The 21,715-nt window shown below is 42.9% G+C and overlaps 2 protein-coding genes across 2 annotated transcripts in view; one reads left to right on the top strand and one right to left on the bottom strand.

Annotated features, from left to right (window-relative positions):
• The window catches only part of ighmbp2 (immunoglobulin mu DNA binding protein 2), a 79,714-nt gene extending 78,509 nt beyond the window's left edge, over positions 1-1,205 (bottom strand). The window contains exon 1 of the mRNA XM_043706168.2: positions 1,188-1,205. The gene's annotated coding sequence lies outside the window, so the exon portion shown is untranslated. The remainder of the gene's footprint in view (positions 1-1,187) is intronic.
• Positions 1,206-1,264: 59 nt separating this feature from the next.
• On the top strand, positions 1,265-21,131 carry mrpl21 (mitochondrial ribosomal protein L21). The gene is made up of 7 exons (XM_043706169.2): positions 1,265-1,341; positions 10,301-10,361; positions 17,529-17,614; positions 17,911-18,074; positions 18,249-18,301; positions 19,635-19,738; positions 20,839-21,131. The coding sequence occupies exons 1-7, from the start codon at positions 1,287-1,289 to the stop codon at positions 20,901-20,903; spliced, it is 588 nt and encodes a 195-aa protein (XP_043562104.1). The 5' UTR covers positions 1,265-1,286; the 3' UTR covers positions 20,904-21,131.
• The last annotated feature ends 584 nt before the right edge of the window (positions 21,132-21,715 follow it).

Raw genomic sequence — 21,715 nt, 5'->3', positions numbered from 1 at the left:
CTCTTGATTCGGCCACACCACAGCATTGTATTTAATTCTGGTCACCATACTTTGGGAGGGATTTGAGGGTGCTCTAGAGGGTGCAGGGGAAATTGCTCCTATGTCTTGTGGTCTTACCTGAAATATATTTTTAAGCAGGAATGGAATCAAGGCTTACAAAAAAAAGGCAGGAGTGGAGCATTATCAGATCGACCACGATCTCATTGAAGCAGAAGCGATGGGGCAAATGGCCTGCTCCTGTTCCTACATCATATGGACTTATTTACGAACATGATTCCATGAATTGAGGACATTTGATACAAGGCTAGATTGGAGAAGTTGGGATTGCTCCTGGAGCAGAAGAGATTGAGGGAAAATTTGGTAGAGATATTGTCAGCAATTGAAGGATCATATTTTATTCATCGGCCTAAGTTTCCACTGTGGGCCTTTATATGATTAACAGACTTAGAAACCATTCTGGTTGTGGAGCAGGATGACCTTCATGGTCACAAGGTACAGAATGCCAGATTTGCTTCTGAGGAAGGGTCACTCGACCAGAAACATTAACTCTGATTTCTCTTAGCGAGTTTTGAGAAGGTTTGTAGCTTAGGTTGAGGTTTTGGATGTAGGTTTGCTCACTGAGAGGATTTCTCTGCAAGAGATGCTGCTAGATTTGATTCCTTTCCTTCAGCGAGGGTCACTGGACTTCTGGTTCTGGTTGGGACCATCCAGGTTCTTCAGTAGGCATGTTCGTCATTAAGGTATTGGGACTCAAAAACCTGGTGCCCGCATTGTTACAGTCTGCATAACTGGCAGACTACAGAACCAAGTAAGCAAGTAAAGTTATTCCCAAAGCAAGGACTTGAAAACTCGGATTTAAGAGTTTGGGACAAGGGGTGCAAAGGGAACATAACGAATTATTGCCTTTTGGGGGAGCGGGGGGGCGGAGTGACACAGGCTGGGAACAATATTTCCAGAAGGGAAGGGAAATGAGGGGCACTTAAAGGTTAGGGGCTACACTTTGAGGGAAGTTCGGATAGGGGAAGAGGTAACAAGGAATAGAATGCGCTCCTTCTGTGCCCAAAACAAAACTGAGTGCCATGGAAGTACAGGTGACAGTACATTCAGGAGGAGCACATCAATAAGATATAGTCTGTACCACACATTCACATGTACCCATCCCACACTAAAAGCCCAGCCTCACTTACCAGGCCCCCACCCTCCAACGTCCGGTCCGCCGCTCTCTCTCCTCCCCCGCGCCCACCTTCCGGTCCGTCCACTTTCCCCTTCCGCCCGGAGCCGGGGAGATGGCGTCGAGCTGCGCGCGGTTCCTCGGCAGTTGGAGCCGAGTCCGAGCTGCCGGTAAGAGCCGTCTCTCTCTCTCTCTCTCTCTCTCTCACATACACCCCCCCCCCCCCCCCCCAGGCGGGCGTGTCATGGGGTGGGGGGGAGGACAGTCAACCCCAGAAGGTGAGGTGCTGGGAGTCAGAGCCAGGCCTTATGTATTGGGGTGGGGGTGCTCCTGTCCTAAATAAACACCGGGAGTGGGTGGGAAGCAGTTGGGATGTCCCAAGGAGCCATTTAGATCCATCCAAGTTGCAAAACCTGGACGAGGGCTTGGCTGACTGTTTGTGGAGGTGACTGTACTCTCTCTCATGGACGGTGCTGTGCTGAAGATATATGAGGAAGCACCCAGGCCAAAAGGGTATTCCTCCATGTTCTCAGCCAGACAGCTCACGCTCCACAGAAGACCCCCCCCCAGCACCTTGGAAAAGCGAGTTTTGAGAAGATTTGTAGCTCAGGTTGAGGTTCTGGATGTAGGTTTGCTCGCTGAGCAGAAGGTTCATTTTCGGATGTTTTGTCACCATACTAAGTAACATCATGTATGGTGATTAAATGAACCTTCCAGCTCAGCGAGCGAACCTACATCCAGAACCTCAACCTGAGCTACAAATCTTCTCAAAACTCACTTTTCCAAGGTGCTGGAGGGTCTTCTGTGGAGCGTGAGCTGTCTGGCTGAGAACATGGAAAAGCAATACTGCAAATGTGCAGCCGGGTCATGGTAGAGCTGGTAAAAAGCTTTCTAAAAAAAATACATTTTAAAATCATGAGGGGCATGATTAGGGTAAACAGACAGGATCCTTTCCCTGGGGTGGGGGAGTCCTGAACTAGAGGGCATATGTTTAGAGTGAAAGGGGAAAGATATAAAAGAGATCAAGGGGTAACTTATCACAAAGAGGGTGGTACGTGCATGGAATAAGCTGCCAGATAAAGTGATGGAGGCTGGTACAATTACAACATCCAAAAGGCATCTGGATGGGTATATGAATAGGAAGGGTTTAGACGGATATGGGCCAAGTGCTGGTAAATGGGATTAGATTAAGTTAGGGTATCTGGTGAGCATGGATGAGTTGGACCAAAGGGTCTGTTTCCGTGATGAATATCTCTATGACTCTAAAAGGAAGGGGAACGGCTGGAGGACATAAAAAAAGTGTAAATGCCATGTTGAAGTGTTTTGTCATTAGTATCTGCTCCTCTGGAGCTGGCAGGAGATAGGCCTCTGAGTATAAGTAGATGGTGAGATTAAGGGAAATCATTTTGCTCATGATAGTAGAAGCATTAGAGTAATCCAATCTCCCAGTTATTCACCGATTGTCCAATTGTCTGGGAAGTACTGCAATATTTTATCTTTTTGAATGAATGACATGGTGTGCAGTAAGCTTCCCACCCACTCAAGGATTGATATGTGTGTATTCTCAAGTATGCTTCAATTGGGAGAGTAGCTGTTGACTCATTGGGCTGAATGGCCTCTTTCTGTATGTAGGGATTCTTTGATTCTATCCCCTTAATGTGTCTGCCCCAACATCTCTATCTCTTAACCTAATTTACCAATACACTTTAGCTATCACTGCTTTTGTGACCTCATAATTACCCTTCTTTAAGTTTAAAATTATAGTCATGCATCCCCCTCTTCTCTCCCTCACTCTGAGTGTAGAATGCAGTCATACTATGGTCATTGCTGTCTGGATGGAGGGGAATGGCTTCCCATGAAGTAATTAATTAATCCCAACTAATTTCACAATCCCAGGTTCAATATAGTCTGTTCTCTGGATGGCTCCAGAATTGCAGTTTTAGAAAACTATTCTGAAAATATTCCACAAACTCCGCATCTGCACTGCCTTTGCACATTTAATTTTATCCTGATTACCAACTTGCCTTTCTGACAAGTTCCCATGATTTCTTTGTTTTCACTCAATTTTACAATGTGGTTCTGTGGTGGGGCCTATGCACAACTCCAACAAATGACTTCTTGCCTTATCATTTCTCATCTCTACCCAAACCACTTCTACATCATGGTTTCTCGATCTTGGGTTATCCCTATCTATAGTGCTAATTAATTAACAGAGCCTTATTTCCACATTTTCCTTGCTCCTGTCCTTCCTAAATGTTATGTATCCTTTGGTATTCAGGTCCCACTTGATGTCATCCAACATCCATGTTTCTGTGAGGCCATATGATCATGCTTAATTATTTCTATTTGTGCTATCATTACATCGGTTTGTTTTGAATGCTATCTGCATTTAGGTGCAGAGCCTCCAGCAGTAAAGCATCCAGCTGATGATCCCCCTCCTTTGATGTATTGCAGTATCTACAATCACACTCCAGGACCAAGGGATGCTGGCTGGGCCCTGGGTGTCTTCTGTGAGGCTGAGGGTGGCATGATAGCTCAGTGGTTAGCACTGCTGCCTCACAGCACGAGGGACCCAGGTTTGATTCCGCCCTCGGGTGACTGTGTGGAGTTTAAACGTTCTCCCAGAGTCTGCATTGATTTCCATCAAGTGCTTCAGTTTCCTCCCAGAGTCCCAAGGATGTGCAGGTTAGGTGGATTGGCCAGGCTAACTTGACCTGTAAATTGTCAGGGTAGTATAAGCAAGGTGAATTAGCAATGATAAATTTTGGATTATGAGGACACAGTAGTGGGCTGGGTGATTATTTGGATAGAAATGTTGCGCAAGCCATATGGGGGAAAAAAGTCAGGAGATTGGCTTTAGCTTATGATGCCTATTTGAAGAGCTGGTGCAGACGCTGTGATTCTCCAAACTAAGTTTTATTCTGGGATCTGACCTTTTTAATTGTACCATCAGCTGACATATCAAAACATGCATCTCCAAACCTGAGCACCATTGTTCGTCTGTTCTTAATTATTTTAATCAACCTTTTCAAACATGTGAAAACAGGTTGATCTGGTTCAGAGGTGGGGACACTACCACAGTGCCAAAGGCCTGTGAGCAGTACTTACACATAGGGATGTTATTACACACCTCCAGCGAAAGTGGGACTTGAACTCAGGCCAGAAATTGGGACATTACTACTGGGCTATGGAGTCGCTACACAGAATCCCCAAATTCATGCTCACCACCTGCTCGAACATAAATGACAGTAATTCTGTATTAGAGGAAGTTGCCATCAACGTTTTTTTGAGATTTCATCACACAGTCACACAGCACGGATCCAACCAGTCCATGCTGACCATAATTCCAAACTAAACTGGTTTCACATGCCTACACTTAGCCCATATCCCTCCAAACATTCCTTATTTATATACTTATCCAAATATATTTTAAACATTGTAACTGTATCTGCATCCACTACTTCCTCTGGAAGTTCATTCCACACATGAACCACTAAAAGATAATGCCCTTTGTGTTTTTAAAATATTTCTCCTCTCACCTTAAAACAAATGCCTCCAGTCTTGAAATCCCCCACTCGAGGGAAAAGACACCTGCTATTCACCTTATCTATGACCCTCATTATTTTATCCAACTCTATATGGTTACCTCTCAACCTCTTAGGCAGCAATCATAGAGTCATAGAGATGTACAGCATGGAAACAGACCCTTCGGTCCAACCCATCCATGCCGACTAGATATCCCAACCCAATCTAGTCCCACCTGCCAGCACCCGGCCCATATCCCTCCGAACCTTTCCTATTCATATACCCATCCAAATGCCTCTTAAATGTTGCAATTGTACCAGCCTCCACCACATCCTCTTGCAGCTCATTCCATACACGTACCACCCTCTGCGAGAAAAAGTTGCCCCTTGGGTCTCTTTTATATCTTTCCCCTCTCACCCTAAACCTATGCCCTCTAATTCTGGACTCCCAGACCCCAGGGAAAAGACTTTGCCAATTTACCCTATCCATGCCCCTCATAATTTTGTAAACCTCTATAAGGTCGCCCCTCAGCCTCTGACGCTCCAGGGAAAACAACCCCAGCCTGTTCAGCCTCTCCCTATAGCTCAAATCCTCCAACCCTGGCAACATCCTTGTAAATCTTTTCTGAACCCTTTCAAGTTTCACAACATCTTTCCGATAGGAAGGAAACCAGAATTGCATGCAATATTCCAACAGTGGCCTAACCAATGTCCTGTACAGCCGCAACATGACCTCCCAACTCCTTGGTAAAAGTCCTAGCTTATCGCGGCTCTCTTTATAACTCAAAGCCTCCATTCCCGGCAACATTCTGGTAAATCTCTTCTGAATCTTCTCCAGCTTAATAATGTCCACACTGGGTTAATATTCTTTACTTTAGAACATTCCCCTGGACAGTTCTGGATGTGACTATGTAGTTGAGAGAACACAGTATGTTTAAACCAATTATATTTTCTACAAAGTATGGCTACTTTCCTCATTATAATGGCAAGTCTATTCAGTGGTGATTGTTCACTTTGTTTGATGTCCTGAACTTGAATTGTGGGTTTATACTTAGCATAATGGTCAGTAATAGAGTGGAAATATATTAATAATCAAAAAGAATGATAGTCATTTGCCTGATGTGCCCGTGCCAGTATTTTGATAAGATTATCCAATTTAATCCTACTCACCTGCTTTATTCCCATAGCCTTGTGCATTTTATTTTAAGTATTTATCTGGTTCTGATTAGAATATTATTGAATATATTTCTACTGTCCTTTCAGGCAGTGTTCCACAGCTCAACTCATTCTTAAAAAAAATACATTGCCTTGAACTCTTCTGTCAATCATTTTAATTTTGTGCCCTTTGGATGCACACTCTTCTGCCGTTGTGAAGTTTTTCATTATTTACTTCACCATATCCATTCATGATTTTGAACATCTCTATTAAATCTTATCTTAACTTTCCCTGTTTTAAGCAGAACAATTCCAGAATCCAATTCCAGTCTATCCAAATAACTGAAATTCCTCATCCCTGGTATTGTTCTAGTAAATGCCTTGAACACTCTCCCCTCAGCCTTAAAACCTTTCCTTGTCTGACCAAGGCAGGTGGTGCTCTTTCTGGCTAACTGTCCAAAATGCCTGCTTTTTTATACCCCAAACATCGGATCATCTCATTGGCTTGATGTTGTTAAAACAGTAAGATTCAAACGTTTGGAGCACAGAGTTAAACATAATACTCCAGCTGAGTCCTTCATCAGTTTTTTTTTCTCATGACATAACTTCCCTTTTTGCACACTATTTCTTTATGACCAAAACAGAGGATTTGTTACGACACAGTGGTTAAACCCTTCTGCTAATTAAACCAAACACACAGAAAAGCCCACCTCGCCTCGTAATTTGTTAAAGTACGAGTGACAGAGAACAACCTAAATTCCACTATTTAAAGAAGTAGTAACAATTTTATTCTTTAACTCTAAAATGAACATTAAACAATAGCTATTTACAACTCTCAGCCTCTTTTCACAAAGATTTGTTATCTACCTCCCATTTTATAACAATACACTGATCCTATAAAGCCCCTATTAAATTTACAGCAGCTCAATTTTCTAAACCTGACACTGGCTGTCATCTCCGGTGTCAATCTTACTCTTTGTAGATCTCCCTGGGTCGTCTTCGGTCTTCTGCTGCACAGACTTTTCATATGAAAACAGTACCATCGATAGAATGTGTTTTCAGGCAGTCTGTCCGACCGTGGTAGATGGTGCTCTTTCTGGCTGACTGTCCAAAATGCCTACTTTTTTATACCCCAAACATCGGATCATCTCATTGGTTTGATGTTGTCAAAACAGTAAAATTCAAATTTGATTGGATTTCAGTATTTTGGATCATAATTTAAACTGGTTAATTTCAAACTGTTGTGAAAGCAACTGGTATCTAGGTTACAGCCAAAATGTTACATCTTTAAATTTTCAAGCACACACTGTGACATGGCAGGTGCTTGCCAGCTTTTACACGCTCTTAAAGGTACAATACATGCCTTCAACTTCATAACTGAGTTCAAACTTTTTTTTGTAAAATAGCCAGTGTTACACAAAATGTAGAATATTAGCACTTAATGGTTAGTAAAATACAGAACAACCTCGATTATCCGAACAAGATGGGCAGGAAGTATTTTGATCGGATAACTGATCTTTCAGATAACTGATCTGATCTTAAACAAAGGAAGCATTTATGGGACCTTGAGATCTTAGTCAGATAATCCGAAATTCAGATAATTGATGTTCAGATGACTGAGGAGAAAGTGAGGACTGCAGATGTTGGAGATCAGAGCTGAAAATGTGTTGCTGGAAAAGCACAGGTCAAGCAGCATCCAAGGAGCAGGAGAATCGACGTTTTGGGCATGAGCCCTTCTTCAGGAATGAGGAAAGTGTGTCCAGCAGGCTAAGATAAAAGGAAGTGAGGAGGGACTTGGGGGAGGGGCGTTGGAAATGCGATAGGTGGAAGGAGGTCAAGGTGAGGGTGATAGGCCGGAGTGGGGGTGGGGGCAGAGAGGTCAGGAAGAAGATTGCAGGTTAGGAAGGTGGTGCTGAGTTCGAGGGATTTGACTGAGACAAGGTGGGGGGAGGGGAAATGAGGAAACTGGAGAAATCTGAGTTCATCCCTTGTGGTTGGAGGGTTCCTAGGCGGAAGATGAGGCACTCTTCCTCCAACCGTCGTGTTGCTATGGTCTGGCGATGGAGGAGTCCAAGGACCTGCATGTCCTTGGTGGAGTGGGAGGAGGAGTTGAAGTGTTGAGCCACGGGGTGGTTGGTCCGTGTGTCCCAGAGGTGTTTTCTGAAACGTTCCGCAAGTAGGCGGCCTGTCTCCCCAATATAGAGGAGGCCTCATCGAGTGCAGTGGATGCAATAAATGATGTGTGTGGAGGTGCAGGTGAATTTGTGGCAGATATGAACGCTTCAGAGAACACCTCTGGGACACCCGGACCAACCAATCCAACCACCCCGTGGCTCAACACTTCAACTCCCCCTCCCACTCCACCAAGGACATGCAGATCCTTGGACTCCTCAATCGCCAGACCAGAGCAACACGACGGTTGGAGGAAGAGCGCCTCATCTTCCAACTCGGATACTGTACAACCCAGATGGCCTCCTTCTTCAAAGACCGCAATTTCCCCCCAGACGTGATCGACGATGCCCTCCACCGCATCTCCTCCACTTCCCGCTCCTCCACCCTTGAGCCCCGCCCCTCCAATCGCCACCTGGACAGAACCCCACTGGTCCTCACCTACCACCCCAACAACCTCCATATACATCGTATCATCCGTCGTCATTTCCGCCACCTCCAAATGGACCCCACCACCAGGGATATATTTCCCTCCCCTCCCCTATCAGCGTTCCGAAAAGACCACTCCCTCCGTGACTCCCTCGTCAGGTCCACAGCCTCCACCAACCCAACTTCCACTCCTAGCACCTTCCCCTGCAACTGCAAGAAATGCAAAACTTGCGCCCACACCTTCCCCCTTACTTCCCTCCAAGGCCCCAAGGGATCCTTCCATATCCGCCACAAATTCACCTGCACCTCCACACACATCATTTATTGCATCCGCTGCACCCAATGTGGCCGCCTCTATATTGGGGAGACAGGCCGCCTACTTGCGGAACGTTTCAGAGAACACCTCTGGGACACACGGACCAACCAACCCAACCACCCCGTAGCTCAACACTTCAACTCCCCTTCCCACTCCACCAAGGACATGCAGGTCCTTGGACCCCTCCATCGGCAGACCATAGCAACACGACGGTTGGAGGAAAAGCGCCTCATCTTCCGCCTAGGAACCCTCCAACCACAAGGGATGAACTCAGATTTCTCCAGTTTCCTCATTTCCCCTCCCCCCACCTTGTCTCAGTCAAATCCCTCGAACTCAGCACCGCCTTCCTAACCTGCAGTCTTCTTCCTGACCTCTCCGCCCCCACCCCCACTCCGGCCTATCATCCTCACCTTGACCTCCTTCCACCTATCGCATTTCCAAAGCCCCTCCTCCCTACCTTTTATCTTAGCCTGCTGGACACACTTTCCTCATTCCTGAAGAAGGGCTCATGCCCGAAACGTCAATTTTCCTGCTCCTTGGATGCTGCCTGACCTGCTGCGCTTTTCCAGCAACACATTTTCAGTTCAGATTACTGAGGTTGTTCTGTGTGTAACTATATACATTAAATAATAACTCAGTAGTGGAAGTAGGGGGAGATATTCCCTTCATGCTTTGTCCTTAGATGAAGGAGCAGTGAGAAACAGTGAAACAGCTGAATAAAATTGTTTAATTTGAGGAACAAAAAACTTTGAACATTTAATTTGACTGAATGAGGCACTGTATATATTTGGATTTTAACAAAGAAGGGCCTAAAAATATTAATAATTTTTGTGTAAATGCTTCCAAATGGCAATGAGAACAGAACATGTTACATTTTTAAAAAATGTGTGGTTTTAAATTACTTGCAAAATTAGCAGTTTGATTTAGATTTATGGATATGTTATGAGCATGCAGCGTGATCTGATATAATGCGATAGTTGCATTTCCATGCAATCTCATGTTATAAGAAGCGTGGCACGGTGGCTCAGTGGTTAGCACTACTGCCTTACCAGGGACCCGATTTTGATTTCGGCCTCAGGCGACTGTGCAAACTCCACACAGACAGTTTCCCTGTGTCTGCGTGAGTTTCCTCTGGGTGCTCCAGTTTCCTCCCACATTTCAAAAGATGTGCAAGTCAGGTGAATTGGCCATGCTAAATTGCCCATATTGTTAGTTGCATTAGTCAGGGGTAAATGTAGGGAAATGAGTCTGGGTGGTTTACTCTTCAGCGGGTCAGTGTGGACTTATTGGACCAAAGGGCCTGTTTCCACACTGTAGGGAATCTAATCTGATCTAATCTAAAAATCGCATAATAGCAGCGCCATTTAAACCAATGCAACCAGAATCACATTATAGCCAGCACAGGTAAGGAAAGTTTGCATTCTACAAATAATGATTTAAGTTCTTCGGGTTATAGTCAATTCACATTAGAAGAAAAGCATATGATAGCAAAACCGATTTGTACAATGTTAAACAAATAGTATTCTCTGTTTGCAGTGTCTTTGTTGTCGTCTGCGGCAAGACATCAGCATTCTCAAAGCGGTGTACTTCAACCAAGGTAATTGTTACTTTAGCTGCCATTTATAAAGTAATCTTCTTCCACCACCATTCCAGGTAGTCCACTTTAGACCATTGCTTGATGCATAATAAAAATCATCATTCTACTCTGGACCATCTGATTACCAACTCATCCCAATGTAAAACCAGTTTCTCCTCTTGTGCATTACAAAATTGGCTATGACAAAAACATCAATTGTTTTAATATAGCATATTTATTGTAATGACCATTCCAAGGCACCTCCACATAGCACTATAAAATGAAGCATCAAGTTATTTGCAACATCTAGTTATGGCAAAGAGGCCTGGCACATGTGGGTCTAAAGCCACCTACTGACAATGTAATTTATGGCTGTCACTTATTTCTGTGCTTGGGAGAACTATTCAAGCTTTGTGATTTCATCTCTGGTTTGGAATTGATTTTTCCTTTGTTTTGTTTGGGAAACACGTTTACTGACACCTTCAGTCTGTGAAGTGTTTGGAGAGCACTTATAATATTACTAATGCATGAACCTTAACAGAGGTGGGGTCACAGACAAAATGATCACGGTCAGTGAATCAGTAAGTGAACATCGAAGATCAACATGACAGCAGTGGAGAAAGTGGTCACAACTGGAAAATACTGCATATCATCATCACTAGGCCACAGATATAATGTGTATTTGCCATTCACTTTGAGCAGTCATCTTATTAATCCTTCAGTCATGCCGTTAAGGAGATCTCATCTAACTGCCATACAAAACAGCAAGAGTTATGATGTGATTTGTTGTTTAACAAATTCCTAGTCAATATCAGTTCTTCAAAGGAGAACAGTGCAAAAATAAAGTTCCCAATAGTGTCTGGTAACACAAGCAGTTGCAGTTTACTACTTGAGAAGTTTGAAGGCCAAAAGGTTGGCTTTTGCATGGGTGAAAAGATCCAGAAAGACCACCATAATTGAATAAACTAAAAAGCAACAACACTAAAGAACTCATTCTTGTATTATTTATTTACTTTATAACATTGAGCTAAGTACATTTAATTCAACACTTTACAACAAAATAAAATGACTTCAGTATTTCACATTGATCACCATTTGAATTTATGAGCAGTTCATCCCAACAGCCTACCTGTTAAGATCATCACATGAATCTTTTCTCTTCCTCTTCATTATCAATAATATCAATAACTTTGTCATCATGATTCTGCAAATAATCTACAAGTACCAATACTGTCAAGGGTTTTCATGTTCCACATTTTAGAAATGTTTCTTTTGGCAATATTGGGATTAAGTTCATTCAACACATCCATCACCCGTTGAGACAGCATTGCTGGTGAGGGTGCTTGCATATTTCTGCTGTGAGTGAATGTTTCCATTGACCAATTGCTCTACATTTTTGAAATATTGTCTTTGAGAGTTTTACGTATGCACACATTCTAAACAGCAATGGTAAGCCCATCAGGAAAAATGCCACATCTCACATCACAATCATTGACAAGGTGGGATCTGAGCATGTCTCAGCAGAGCAAACATTTGTATGGTTTTCCTGGTCTCAAATTCAACATTTCTTTGCAGTCATCTTTCTCATAAATAATGACAAAGCACTTTTCTAACATTTCTCTTTGGGGAGAGTTTTGCATTTTATTTTTCTTCATTCATTCGTGAGATATGAACTTAGCTGGCAAGCCTTGTATTTGTTGCTCCTCCCTCATTGCTCAGGAACTGAGTGACTTACTCAGCTATTTCATAGTTTAGTTAAGGATTAACCACATAACTGTAGGTCTGGAGTTGTATGTAGACCAGTCTGGGTACAGATAGCAGATTTACTTGCCCGAAGGGCATTACTAAATCAATTGGGTTGTTTTGACAGTGGTTTCATAGTCACCATAACTGAGACAAGCTTTCTATTCCAGATAGAATTTTAATTAGTGGGATTTGAGTTCAACGTGCTGCTATGGTGTAATTTGAACTCAGCCCACATTATCTTATCCTAAGTCTTTGGGTTCCTTAGTCCAGTGATATTCCCAATAAACCATGTCACCATCAGCTTTAATTTTATGTTATCTGCCATACAGGATAGGACAGTTGTGAATGAGAACATCTTGGGGCCAGTTGCCTTTACAACATTGTTCTTTGTCACCAATCTCGATAAGTCACGTATGCTGGCATATCAAGTTCATTGGTATTTCATCCATTTCTACAATGGTTAAGCATTCTTGATGTCAGTTGACAAGATGATGGAAATTTACCATTTTAGAACATAGAACATAGAAGAATACAGCGCAGTACAGGCCCTTCGGCCCTCGATGTTGCGCCGATCCAAGCCCACCTAACCTACACTAGCCCACTATCCTCCATATGCCTATCCAATGCCCGCTTAAATGCCCATAATGAGGGAGAGTCCACCACTGCTACTGGCAGGGCATTCCATGAACTCACGACTCGCTGAGTAAAGAACCTACCCCTAACATCTGTCCTATACCTACCCCCCCCTTAATTTAAAGCTATGCCCCCTTGTAATAGCTGACTCCATATGTGGAAAAAGATTCTCACTGTCGACCCTATCTAAACCCCTAATCATCTTGTACACCTCTATCAAGTCACCCCTAAACCTTCTTTTCTCCAATGAAAACAACCCCAAGTGCCTCAGCCTTTCCTCATAAGATCTTTCTACCATACCAGGCAACATCCTGGTAAACCTCCTCTGGACCCGTTCCAGTGCCTCCACATCCTTCCTATAGTATGGCGACCAAAACTGCACACAATACTCCAGATGCGGCCGCACCATTGTCTTATACAACTGCAATATGACCTCAGTACTCCGGAACTCAATTCCTCTACCAATAAAAGCCAGTACGCCATATGCCTTCTTCACCGCACTATTTACCTGGGTGGCAACTTTCAAAGATCTGTGTACATGGACACCAAGATCCCTCTGCTCATCCACACTACCAAGTATCCGACCATTAGCCCAGTACCCCATCTTTTTGTTACTCTTACCAAAGTGAATCACCTCACACTTAGCAACATTGAACTCCATTTGCCACCTTTCTGCCCAGTTCTGCAGCTTATCTATATCCTGCTGTAACCTGCCACATCCTTCTTCACTGTCTACAACTCCTCCGACTTTCGTATCATCGCAAACTTGCTCACCCAACCTTCTAACCCCTCCTCCAGGTCATTTATAAAAATGACAAACAGCAATGGTCCCAGAACAGATCCTTGTGGAACACCGCTAGTGACGGCACTCCAAGATGAACCTTTGCCATCAACTACTACCCTCTGTCTTCTTCCAGCCAGCCAACTCCTAATCCAAACCTCCAACTCACCCTCAATGCCATACCTCCGTATTTTTTGCAGTAGTCTACCATGGGGAACCTTATCAAACGCCTTACTAAAATCCATATACACCACATCTACCGCTTTCCCCTCGTCCACCTCCTTAGTCACCTTCTCAAAGAATTCAATAAGGTTTGTGAGGCACGACCTGCCCTTCACAAAACCATGCTGACTATCCTTGATCACATTATTCCTATCCAGATGTTCATAAATCCTATCCCTTACAATTCTCTCTAAGATTTTGCCCACAACAGAAGTGAGACTCACCGGCCTATAGTTACTAGGGTTATCCCTACTCCCCTTCTTGAACAAGGGAACCACATTTGCTAGCCTCCAATCTTCTGGCACTACTCCTGTAGACAACGAGGACATAAAAATCAAGGCCAATGGCTCTGCAATCTCCTCCCTTGCTTCCCAGAGAATCCTAGGATAAATGCCATCAGGCCCAGGGGACTTATCTATTTTCACCCTTTCCAGAATTTCCAACACCTCTTCTCTACATACCTCAAAGCCATCCATTCTACTTAATTGTGACTCAGTATTCACATTGACAACAATGTCCTGTTCCTGATTGAATACTGACGAAAAGTATTCATTCAGTGTCTCCCCAATCTCTTTAGCCTCCACACGCAACTTCCCACTACTATCCTTGACTGGACCTATTCCTAACCTAGTCATTCTTTTATTCCTGACATACCTATAGAAAGCCTTAGGGTTTTCCCTAATCCTACCAAGGACCTTTCATGTCCCTTCCTTGCTGCTCTTAGCTCTCTCTTCAGGTCCTTCCTGGCTACCTTATAACTCTCAATCGCCCCAATTGAACCTTCACGCCTCATCTTTACATAGGCCGCCCTCTTCCATTTAACAAGGGATTCCAATTCCTTATTAAACCACGGCTCCCTCACACGACCCTTTCCTCCCTGCCTGACAGGTACATACTTATCAAGGACACTCAATAGTTGCTCCTTGAACAAGCTCCACATATCAATTACACCCTTGCCTTGAAGCTTACTTTTCCAAGCCACACATCCTAAGTCATGCCTCACCGCATCATAATTTCCCTGACCCCAGCTATAACTCTTGCCCTGTGGTGCACACTTATCCCTCTCCATCACGAGAGTAAAAGTCACCGAATTGTGGTCACTGTCCCCAAAGTGCTCACCTACCTCTAATTCTAACACCTGGCCTGGGTCATTACCCAGAACCAAATCCAGTATGGCCTCACCTCTTGTTGGCCTATCTACATATTGTGTCAGGAAACCCTCCTGCACACATTGGACAAACACTGACCCATCTAACGAACTTGAGCTATAGCTTTCCCAATCAATATCAGGAAAGTTAAAGTCCCCCATAACAACCACCCTATTACTTTCACTCTTCTCTTGAATCATCCTCGCAATCCTTCTACGTTTCTAGGACTATTAGGAGGCCTGTAAAAAACTCCTAACAGGGTGAGCTCACCTTTCCTATTCCTAATCTCAGCCCAAACTACCTCAGATGGCGAGTCTTCATCCATCGTCCTTTCCACAGCTGTAATACTATCTTTGACAAGCAATGCCACACCTCCCCCTCTTTTACCCCCACCTCTGACCCTACTAAAACATTTAAACCCTGGGATCTGCAACAGCCAATCCTGTCCCTGTTCTACCCATGTCTCCGTAATAGCCACAACATCGAAGTCCCAGGTACCAACCCACACTGCAAGTTCACCTACCTTATTTCGTATACTTCTTGCATTGAAGTATACACACTTCAAGCCACTTTCCTGTTTACAGGCACCCTCCTTTGAAATTGATGACATGTTCCTAACCTCCCTACACTCCAGGTCCTGCACCCTAAAACTACAGTCTGGGTTCCCATGCCCCTGCAGAGTTCGTTTAAACTCCCCCCAAGAGCACTAGCAAACCTCCCACCAAGGATACTGGTGCCCCTCAGGTTCAGGTGCAGACCATCCTGTTTATAGAGGTCCCACCTTCCCCAGAAAGAACTCCAGTTATCCAAATACCGGAATCCCTCCCTCCTGCACCATCCCTGTAGCCACTCATTTAACTGTTCTCTCTCCCTATTCCTCGACTCTCTATCACGTGGCACGGGTAACAAACCAGAGACAACAACTCTGTTTGTTCTAACTTTGAGCTTCCAACCTAGCTCCCTGAAAGCCTGCCTAACATCCTCAGTGCTCCTCCTACCTATGTCATTGGTGCCGATGTGGACCACGACTTCGGGCTGCTCCCCCTCCCCCTTAAGGACCCGGAAAACACGATCAGAGACATCACGTACCCTTGCACCTGGGAGGCAACATACCAAACGTGAGTCTCTCTCGTTCCCACAAAACCGCCTATCTGTGCCCCGAACTATCGACTCCCCATTTACTATTGCTCTGCTCTTCTCCACCATTCCTGAAGAAGGACCTGTGCCCGAAACGTCGAATCTCCTGTTCCCTGGATGCTGCCTGACCTGCTGTGCTGTTCCAGCAATAAAGTTTCAACTTTGATCTCCAGCATCTGCAGACCTCACTTTCTCCTTCTCCACCCTTCCCTTCTGAGTAACGGGAACAGGCTCCATGCCAGAGGCCTGAGCCCCGTTACTTACCCCTGATAAGTCGTCCCCCCCACAAGTACCCAAAACGGTATACTTGTTCTTGAGGGGAAGGGCCGCAGGGGGTCCCTGCACTGGCTGCTTCCTCCCAGTCCCCCTCACTGTCACCCATCTATCTGCCATCTTTGGAGTTACTACATCCCTTAAGCTCCGATCTATGATCCCCTCTGCCTCCCGAATGATCCTTTTGTTGGCACACTTTTTTTGTTTTCTGATAAAGAACTAAATCCTGCCTTTTAATGAATCTTGTGCTAGATCTCCTTGAGGTCTGGATTACTGTCTAATTTTTGGGGATTTTGATTCGGTTGATTCTATGGCTGATGATAATGGTTTTGCTGAAGCACTTTGCCACTTTTATCTCCAGTTGTGGCCACTTGCTTGATTGTCCTCTACTGGTGCTTTTGTTCTTGGCATCTTTAAATTCATTGATAATTTTCTTTAGTCTCTAATTATTTTCCCCACAAACATTAAACTCTATTGTTGCTGCACAACAATTAATATTCTCAATGCGTGCTACAACTTTCATTTTAAACTGAGCTGCATACTTGTTAGTCTTTTCCAAAGACAGTTTCCTGAAGAAGGGCTCATGCCTGAAACAGCGATTTCTGCTCCTTGGATGCTGCCTGACCTGCTGCGCTTTTCCAGCAACACATTTTCAGCTCTGATCTCCAGCATCTGCAGTCCTCACTTTCTCCTTTTCCAAAGACAGTTCATATCATTAGTCTTGTCAGTTGGCAGGGAGATCATCTCTAGACTTGATGGAAATATCTAGAGCTTCTCATGCACTCTTTTAAATGAATGAACTGTAGTCATCATCAGTAAATAATAAATAATTAACATGGTGTGAACTCTGGAAAAACTAGAATCAAGTTTTAAGCAAAATTGACTTTAACAGTAGTAAATATGGTCTCTCTCATCTTCAGGTTATAAAAATTTCTTTTAACCATACATAGTAACACAGTGCTTGCAATCTCTTCAAATTATTGAGACGACAGGACTGAACCATGTAAGTTTAATGCTAGTGTGTAGAGCATTTACCTTCCTCCAAAAGTAAGGTTTGTCTTGATTTAATTGCAAGATTGATTTATACCTCACAAAATGGCTTTGAATGGCACTTGTCTTAACTGAAAAATCATTTTGAAAGCTCTAGTATTGTAGCTTAGTACATGAATTTCATAGTTGTGGTATTTATAAGAGAGAATGTGTTAATTAAATTTACTAGTGTTTTTTATTTTAAATTAAATCTAACAGAAAAGAAGCAGTAACATCATTGTCAAAGCCACCATGGCCTGAAGTCAAATTGCCAGATCCTGCAGAAGAGGCAAACCATCACATAGGTAATAATTGTAATTATGCAACTTAGTGGAATGTGTATCACATAATGTATGCACTTCAACTAAGGTATAATCTGAAACATTCTCCCTCTGTAGCATTTATGATACATATAAAAGACTTGACATCTCTTATTAACAACTCTGCCGTAGCAGCATTGGATATAATTTGATGTGAAGAGTTTCCAAAGTTAGCATGAGATTGCTTTCGTTTGACAAATATTGAGAAGATTTCTGAAGCAATACCTACAAACTATGGTGCCAATAAGTTAGTTTTATCAGTTAACTTTCTCTTTTTGCAGAAGTTGTACAAAATGTAAAGACTCTGATTTCCATGGGAGCATATGGCAGATTGTTTGCAGTTGTCCACTTTGCTAGTCGGCAATGGAAAGTAACCAATGAGGACTTGATCTTGATAGAAAATCACATTGAAGCAGACTGCGGGGATAGGATCAGATTAGAGAAGGTATGGAATGAAAGTGACCTTATGGAACAGGATACATTCATCCAATCAGATATGTATCTTCATCTTTACCTTGGAAATCTGATCTTAATCTTATCACCATAAGACCAGATGCATTATCAGGGTGTTGTTGAGATTATTCAGTTTTTTTAAAAAAATGTGTGTATATTTTTGTAGGTTCTGCTGGTTGGTGGGAATGACTTCACGCTAATCGGTCGTCCACTTCTTGGGTAAGATTTCGCTTATAAAAATTAACAAGATACGCTAAATTACAACTACCATGCAGAAAGTATCTTTTAGCTTTTGACTGTCTGCAAGAGCTAAGTAAATTAAATAGTTTATGTAGAAATTGATATAAAATAACTTTATTCAACATTGCAATTGTTTTCTCCCTAAGTCCCCAAAAGGCATTTTCCTCTTCTGCATGTAAAAGAGCTGATGCTATTGTTGGCTTATTTGGGAAACTCAACTCACAGCTAATCTTTGCCTTGTAGTTGAGATCTGTTTCTCTGATAAGTAATTCCCTTACAAGTAGAGAATAAAACTCTGTCCAGTGGATTTGTTTGAGTCCTTGGATAATGAACCATTTCCAGGCCCTGATCCCACTGAGTTAAGAGTACACATCTGCAAACTTGTCAGGGAGGGTCCACTCTCCAATTAAAATGCTTAGCAGCTGTCTGAGTCTGTAGACCCACCGCCAGAGTTGGTAGCCAGTGCCTCTGGGAGAAGATGAGAGCAGCTCCACCTTGAGGTCCCCTTTAAGGCAAGGTAAATTCAATTAAACAAAATTGTGACTGCAACTGTGAGGCCACTCATGAAAAGGAGAAACACTTTCACAAGATGGCTGGCTGAAGAGGTTGGGGCCCACCACCTGTAGGCATTTGTCAGATTTGATCCTCAGTGAGGTGACCCTTCTGCCACTGAGAAGGTTCCGTAGGCATGCCCGGTCAGCCAAGACATGGGTAATAATCTCTACAGATAAGCTAGCTGCTGCTGAGAGCTGGAGAGCCTCTGCAGGTGATAACCCACCTCTGGCAAGTTCGCCAGAGGCAGGAATGTGTCAAGTCAGTGAACTGATACACATTTCTCAAATTCCTGTCAGTGCTGCCTTGAAACCCATACCAGTGGGACTGGCAATATTCTGCCCATTAGAGGCAAAAAGTTTACATTTTATGACCGCATCAGTAGCAGAAAAATATTCTGAATTGTAATGTTATTCCATATTTTGATTCACCTCAAGGCTTTACTATTGGACACATTTGCCATAAAAAGTGATAGCAACACCTATGAAATTTCTACAACAATCAGACTTGAATGTGACTTTTGCTCATCAAGTAATAGTACTGAAGACTTTACATACATGGTTACTTCCTCCTGTAAATATAGACAAAGTTCTCTGTGGCTCAAAATGCTTAGGGCTGCTGGTTAGTTCAAAGAACTAATCACAATATTCAGATTTCATGAGTCAAGTCGTGGTCCAAAATCTGATGTATTTCACTTCTTAAGTGCAGGGGACATATCACATTACTCAAGATGCTGTTTAATATAATTTGTTCTTCTTAGGCGAGACCTTGTACGAGTGGAAGCAACTGTCATTGAGAAGACAGAATCTTGGCCTAAAATAAACTTCAGATTCAAACGGAGAAAGCGTTACCGCAGAACAAAGAGTAAGTCAAGATTTCAGTGTTTACAACTGAACAACAGTTTTGATTTTAGTATATTGTTACCAAATTTAGTGTCTCATCTGTGCTGCTTAAAGATTATTCTGCGTAAGACCGTATAGAATTCAATCTTGCTGCTTTTATCCTTTCATTAGTACATAAGAGTGTAAAATCCCTTGGTGCTTCCAGATAAACTTTACATATAGATCATTTGTCACTTTCTGCATTTGATCATATGTGTGAAAGCGGCAACAGTGATTAAAATGTCCTTTGTGTAAACCTCAATGTGACTTTGCATTCTATTTACCACTGAACATTTTGTTCCTTTTTTTATAGGCCATTGCTAAGTTTTTTTTTATATTTTACTTTTGTACTTGTTTTTACTGAATTCATTTATCCTCACTCACTGATTCCCTTGTTTGATGTATTTTTCTTTCCTATGGACTAGGCTGGTGGCTCAGAACCTAACTTTTCCAGTTGTTTTAAGCAGATGTAAGGTGAATATTCCAGGATCGATGCAGCTGAACAAATGCCTCCATTTTAAACAAAACCAAATTTAGACTAACATCACTATTTGAAAACCCCACTGACACGAGAACGCAACTTAACAAAGAGCTGTTCAGATTTCCTGCAACATCCCATAAACACACCCCTTGGCAAAAAGATAAATTCAAACACAGGTACTTAGAGAGAGGGGATCAGTATGGAGCTGTTTCTTTGAAAACCCAGCCAAAAACTAACCCAAAACTAAAAAAAAACCTGAACTGGGAGAACTATCCACTCCCCTTTCTCTTAGCATCTGTTAGCCATTATTAAAGTAGCCAGTTCAGAATTTGTGGCACCTCAGCCTTTACAACCCCTCTCAAAAAATACCAAGGACAAAGTGACCTTGTTAAAGGAGAAGCATCGTCACATTCTCTAACTTTCAAGTTTTCTTTGCTCTTCCTAGTCTTGACACTACAATCCTAATTCTTGATGCAGAATGTTAACTTATATCTGTGCAAAAAATGTGTGTTGTGTATGTATAGAAATCTTTCCAGAGATTAAGTTTTCCACTATCACCAGGCTTCATTTGAGTGGAACCATACCTTATTATTCTTTTACAGTTATTGTGCAACCTCAGACTGTTCTCAGGATCAACACAATTGAGATTGCTCCAGCTCTGACCTGACAACATAAATATTCTTCACCTCTGTCTCAGTGAAATGAAAGAATGGCATTCTGTAAGCACTGTCACTGAGTCCTGATAGACCAGTGATCATATGGTATTATCTAACATTGGATTTGTTTCCATGCGTGACTGTTGAAATCTTGCGATAGGAATTGTGTTCTAGATCCATTGTATGTAATGTGGAAAGGATATAATGTATGTGAAAATAAATTTTTTATAAAAATCTGATTATTAATAGTGTCCTTTGGGGAGCTATCATGGAGGGAGGAGAATCTCACTTGTTCTCATCCCCATCCTTATCATCGTGCTACAGCTGGACAACAGTGTACTTGTTGATAAATCTAGAAGTTCTTCTCCAACTTGTGTTCGCAAGTCATTTTTTTTGGATTTTGTGGGGTTCTGTATTATTCAAGAAACTTATTCTAAATGCTAGTTGGATACTAAAAACTAGTTTTGAGAGGGCTAGAACAGTAGAGCAGGCATGTACTGCTGAAGCTGTATAAGGCTCTGGTCAGACTGCATTGGGACTATTGTGAGCAGTTTTTGGGCCCTGTCCCCAAGGAAGGATGTGCTGGCCTTAGAGATTTCAGTGGAAGTTTAAAGAATGATACAGGCGATGAAGAGCTTGTCATTTAAAGACCCTAGGTATGTACTTAGTGGAGTTTAGAAAGATATGGGGATCTCATTCAAATTTACAGAATACTGAGAGGTCTGAACACAGTAAATGTGAAGGTAACAGTGGCTCAGTGGTTAGCACTGCTGCCTCACAGCACCAGGATCCCAGGTTCGATTCCAGCCTCGGGCGACTGTCT

Source organism: Chiloscyllium plagiosum, unplaced genomic scaffold (assembly GCF_037043375.1).
Source record: "Chiloscyllium plagiosum isolate Xiang-an unplaced genomic scaffold, Cpla_swu_hap1 HiC_scaffold_18, whole genome shotgun sequence".
Classification (NCBI taxonomy): domain Eukaryota; kingdom Metazoa; phylum Chordata; class Chondrichthyes; order Orectolobiformes; family Hemiscylliidae; genus Chiloscyllium; species Chiloscyllium plagiosum.
Note: the sequence above shows the minus strand (reverse complement) of the source record. Positions and strands in the feature narration are given on the sequence as shown.

Bases quoted from the DNA above. Each gene is read 5' to 3' on its own strand.
- mrpl21 (XM_043706169.2), top strand. From the start codon at position 1,287: ATGGCGTCGAGCTGCGCGCGGTTCCTCGGCAGTTGGAGCCGAGTCCGA. The intron at 1,342-10,300 runs GTAAGAGCCGTC...CTCTGTTTGCAG, and splicing joins GAGCCGAGTCCGAGCTGCCG to TGTCTTTGTTGTCGTCTGCG. The intron at 17,615-17,910 runs GTAATAATTGTA...CTCTTTTTGCAG, and splicing joins AGAGGCAAACCATCACATAG to AAGTTGTACAAAATGTAAAG.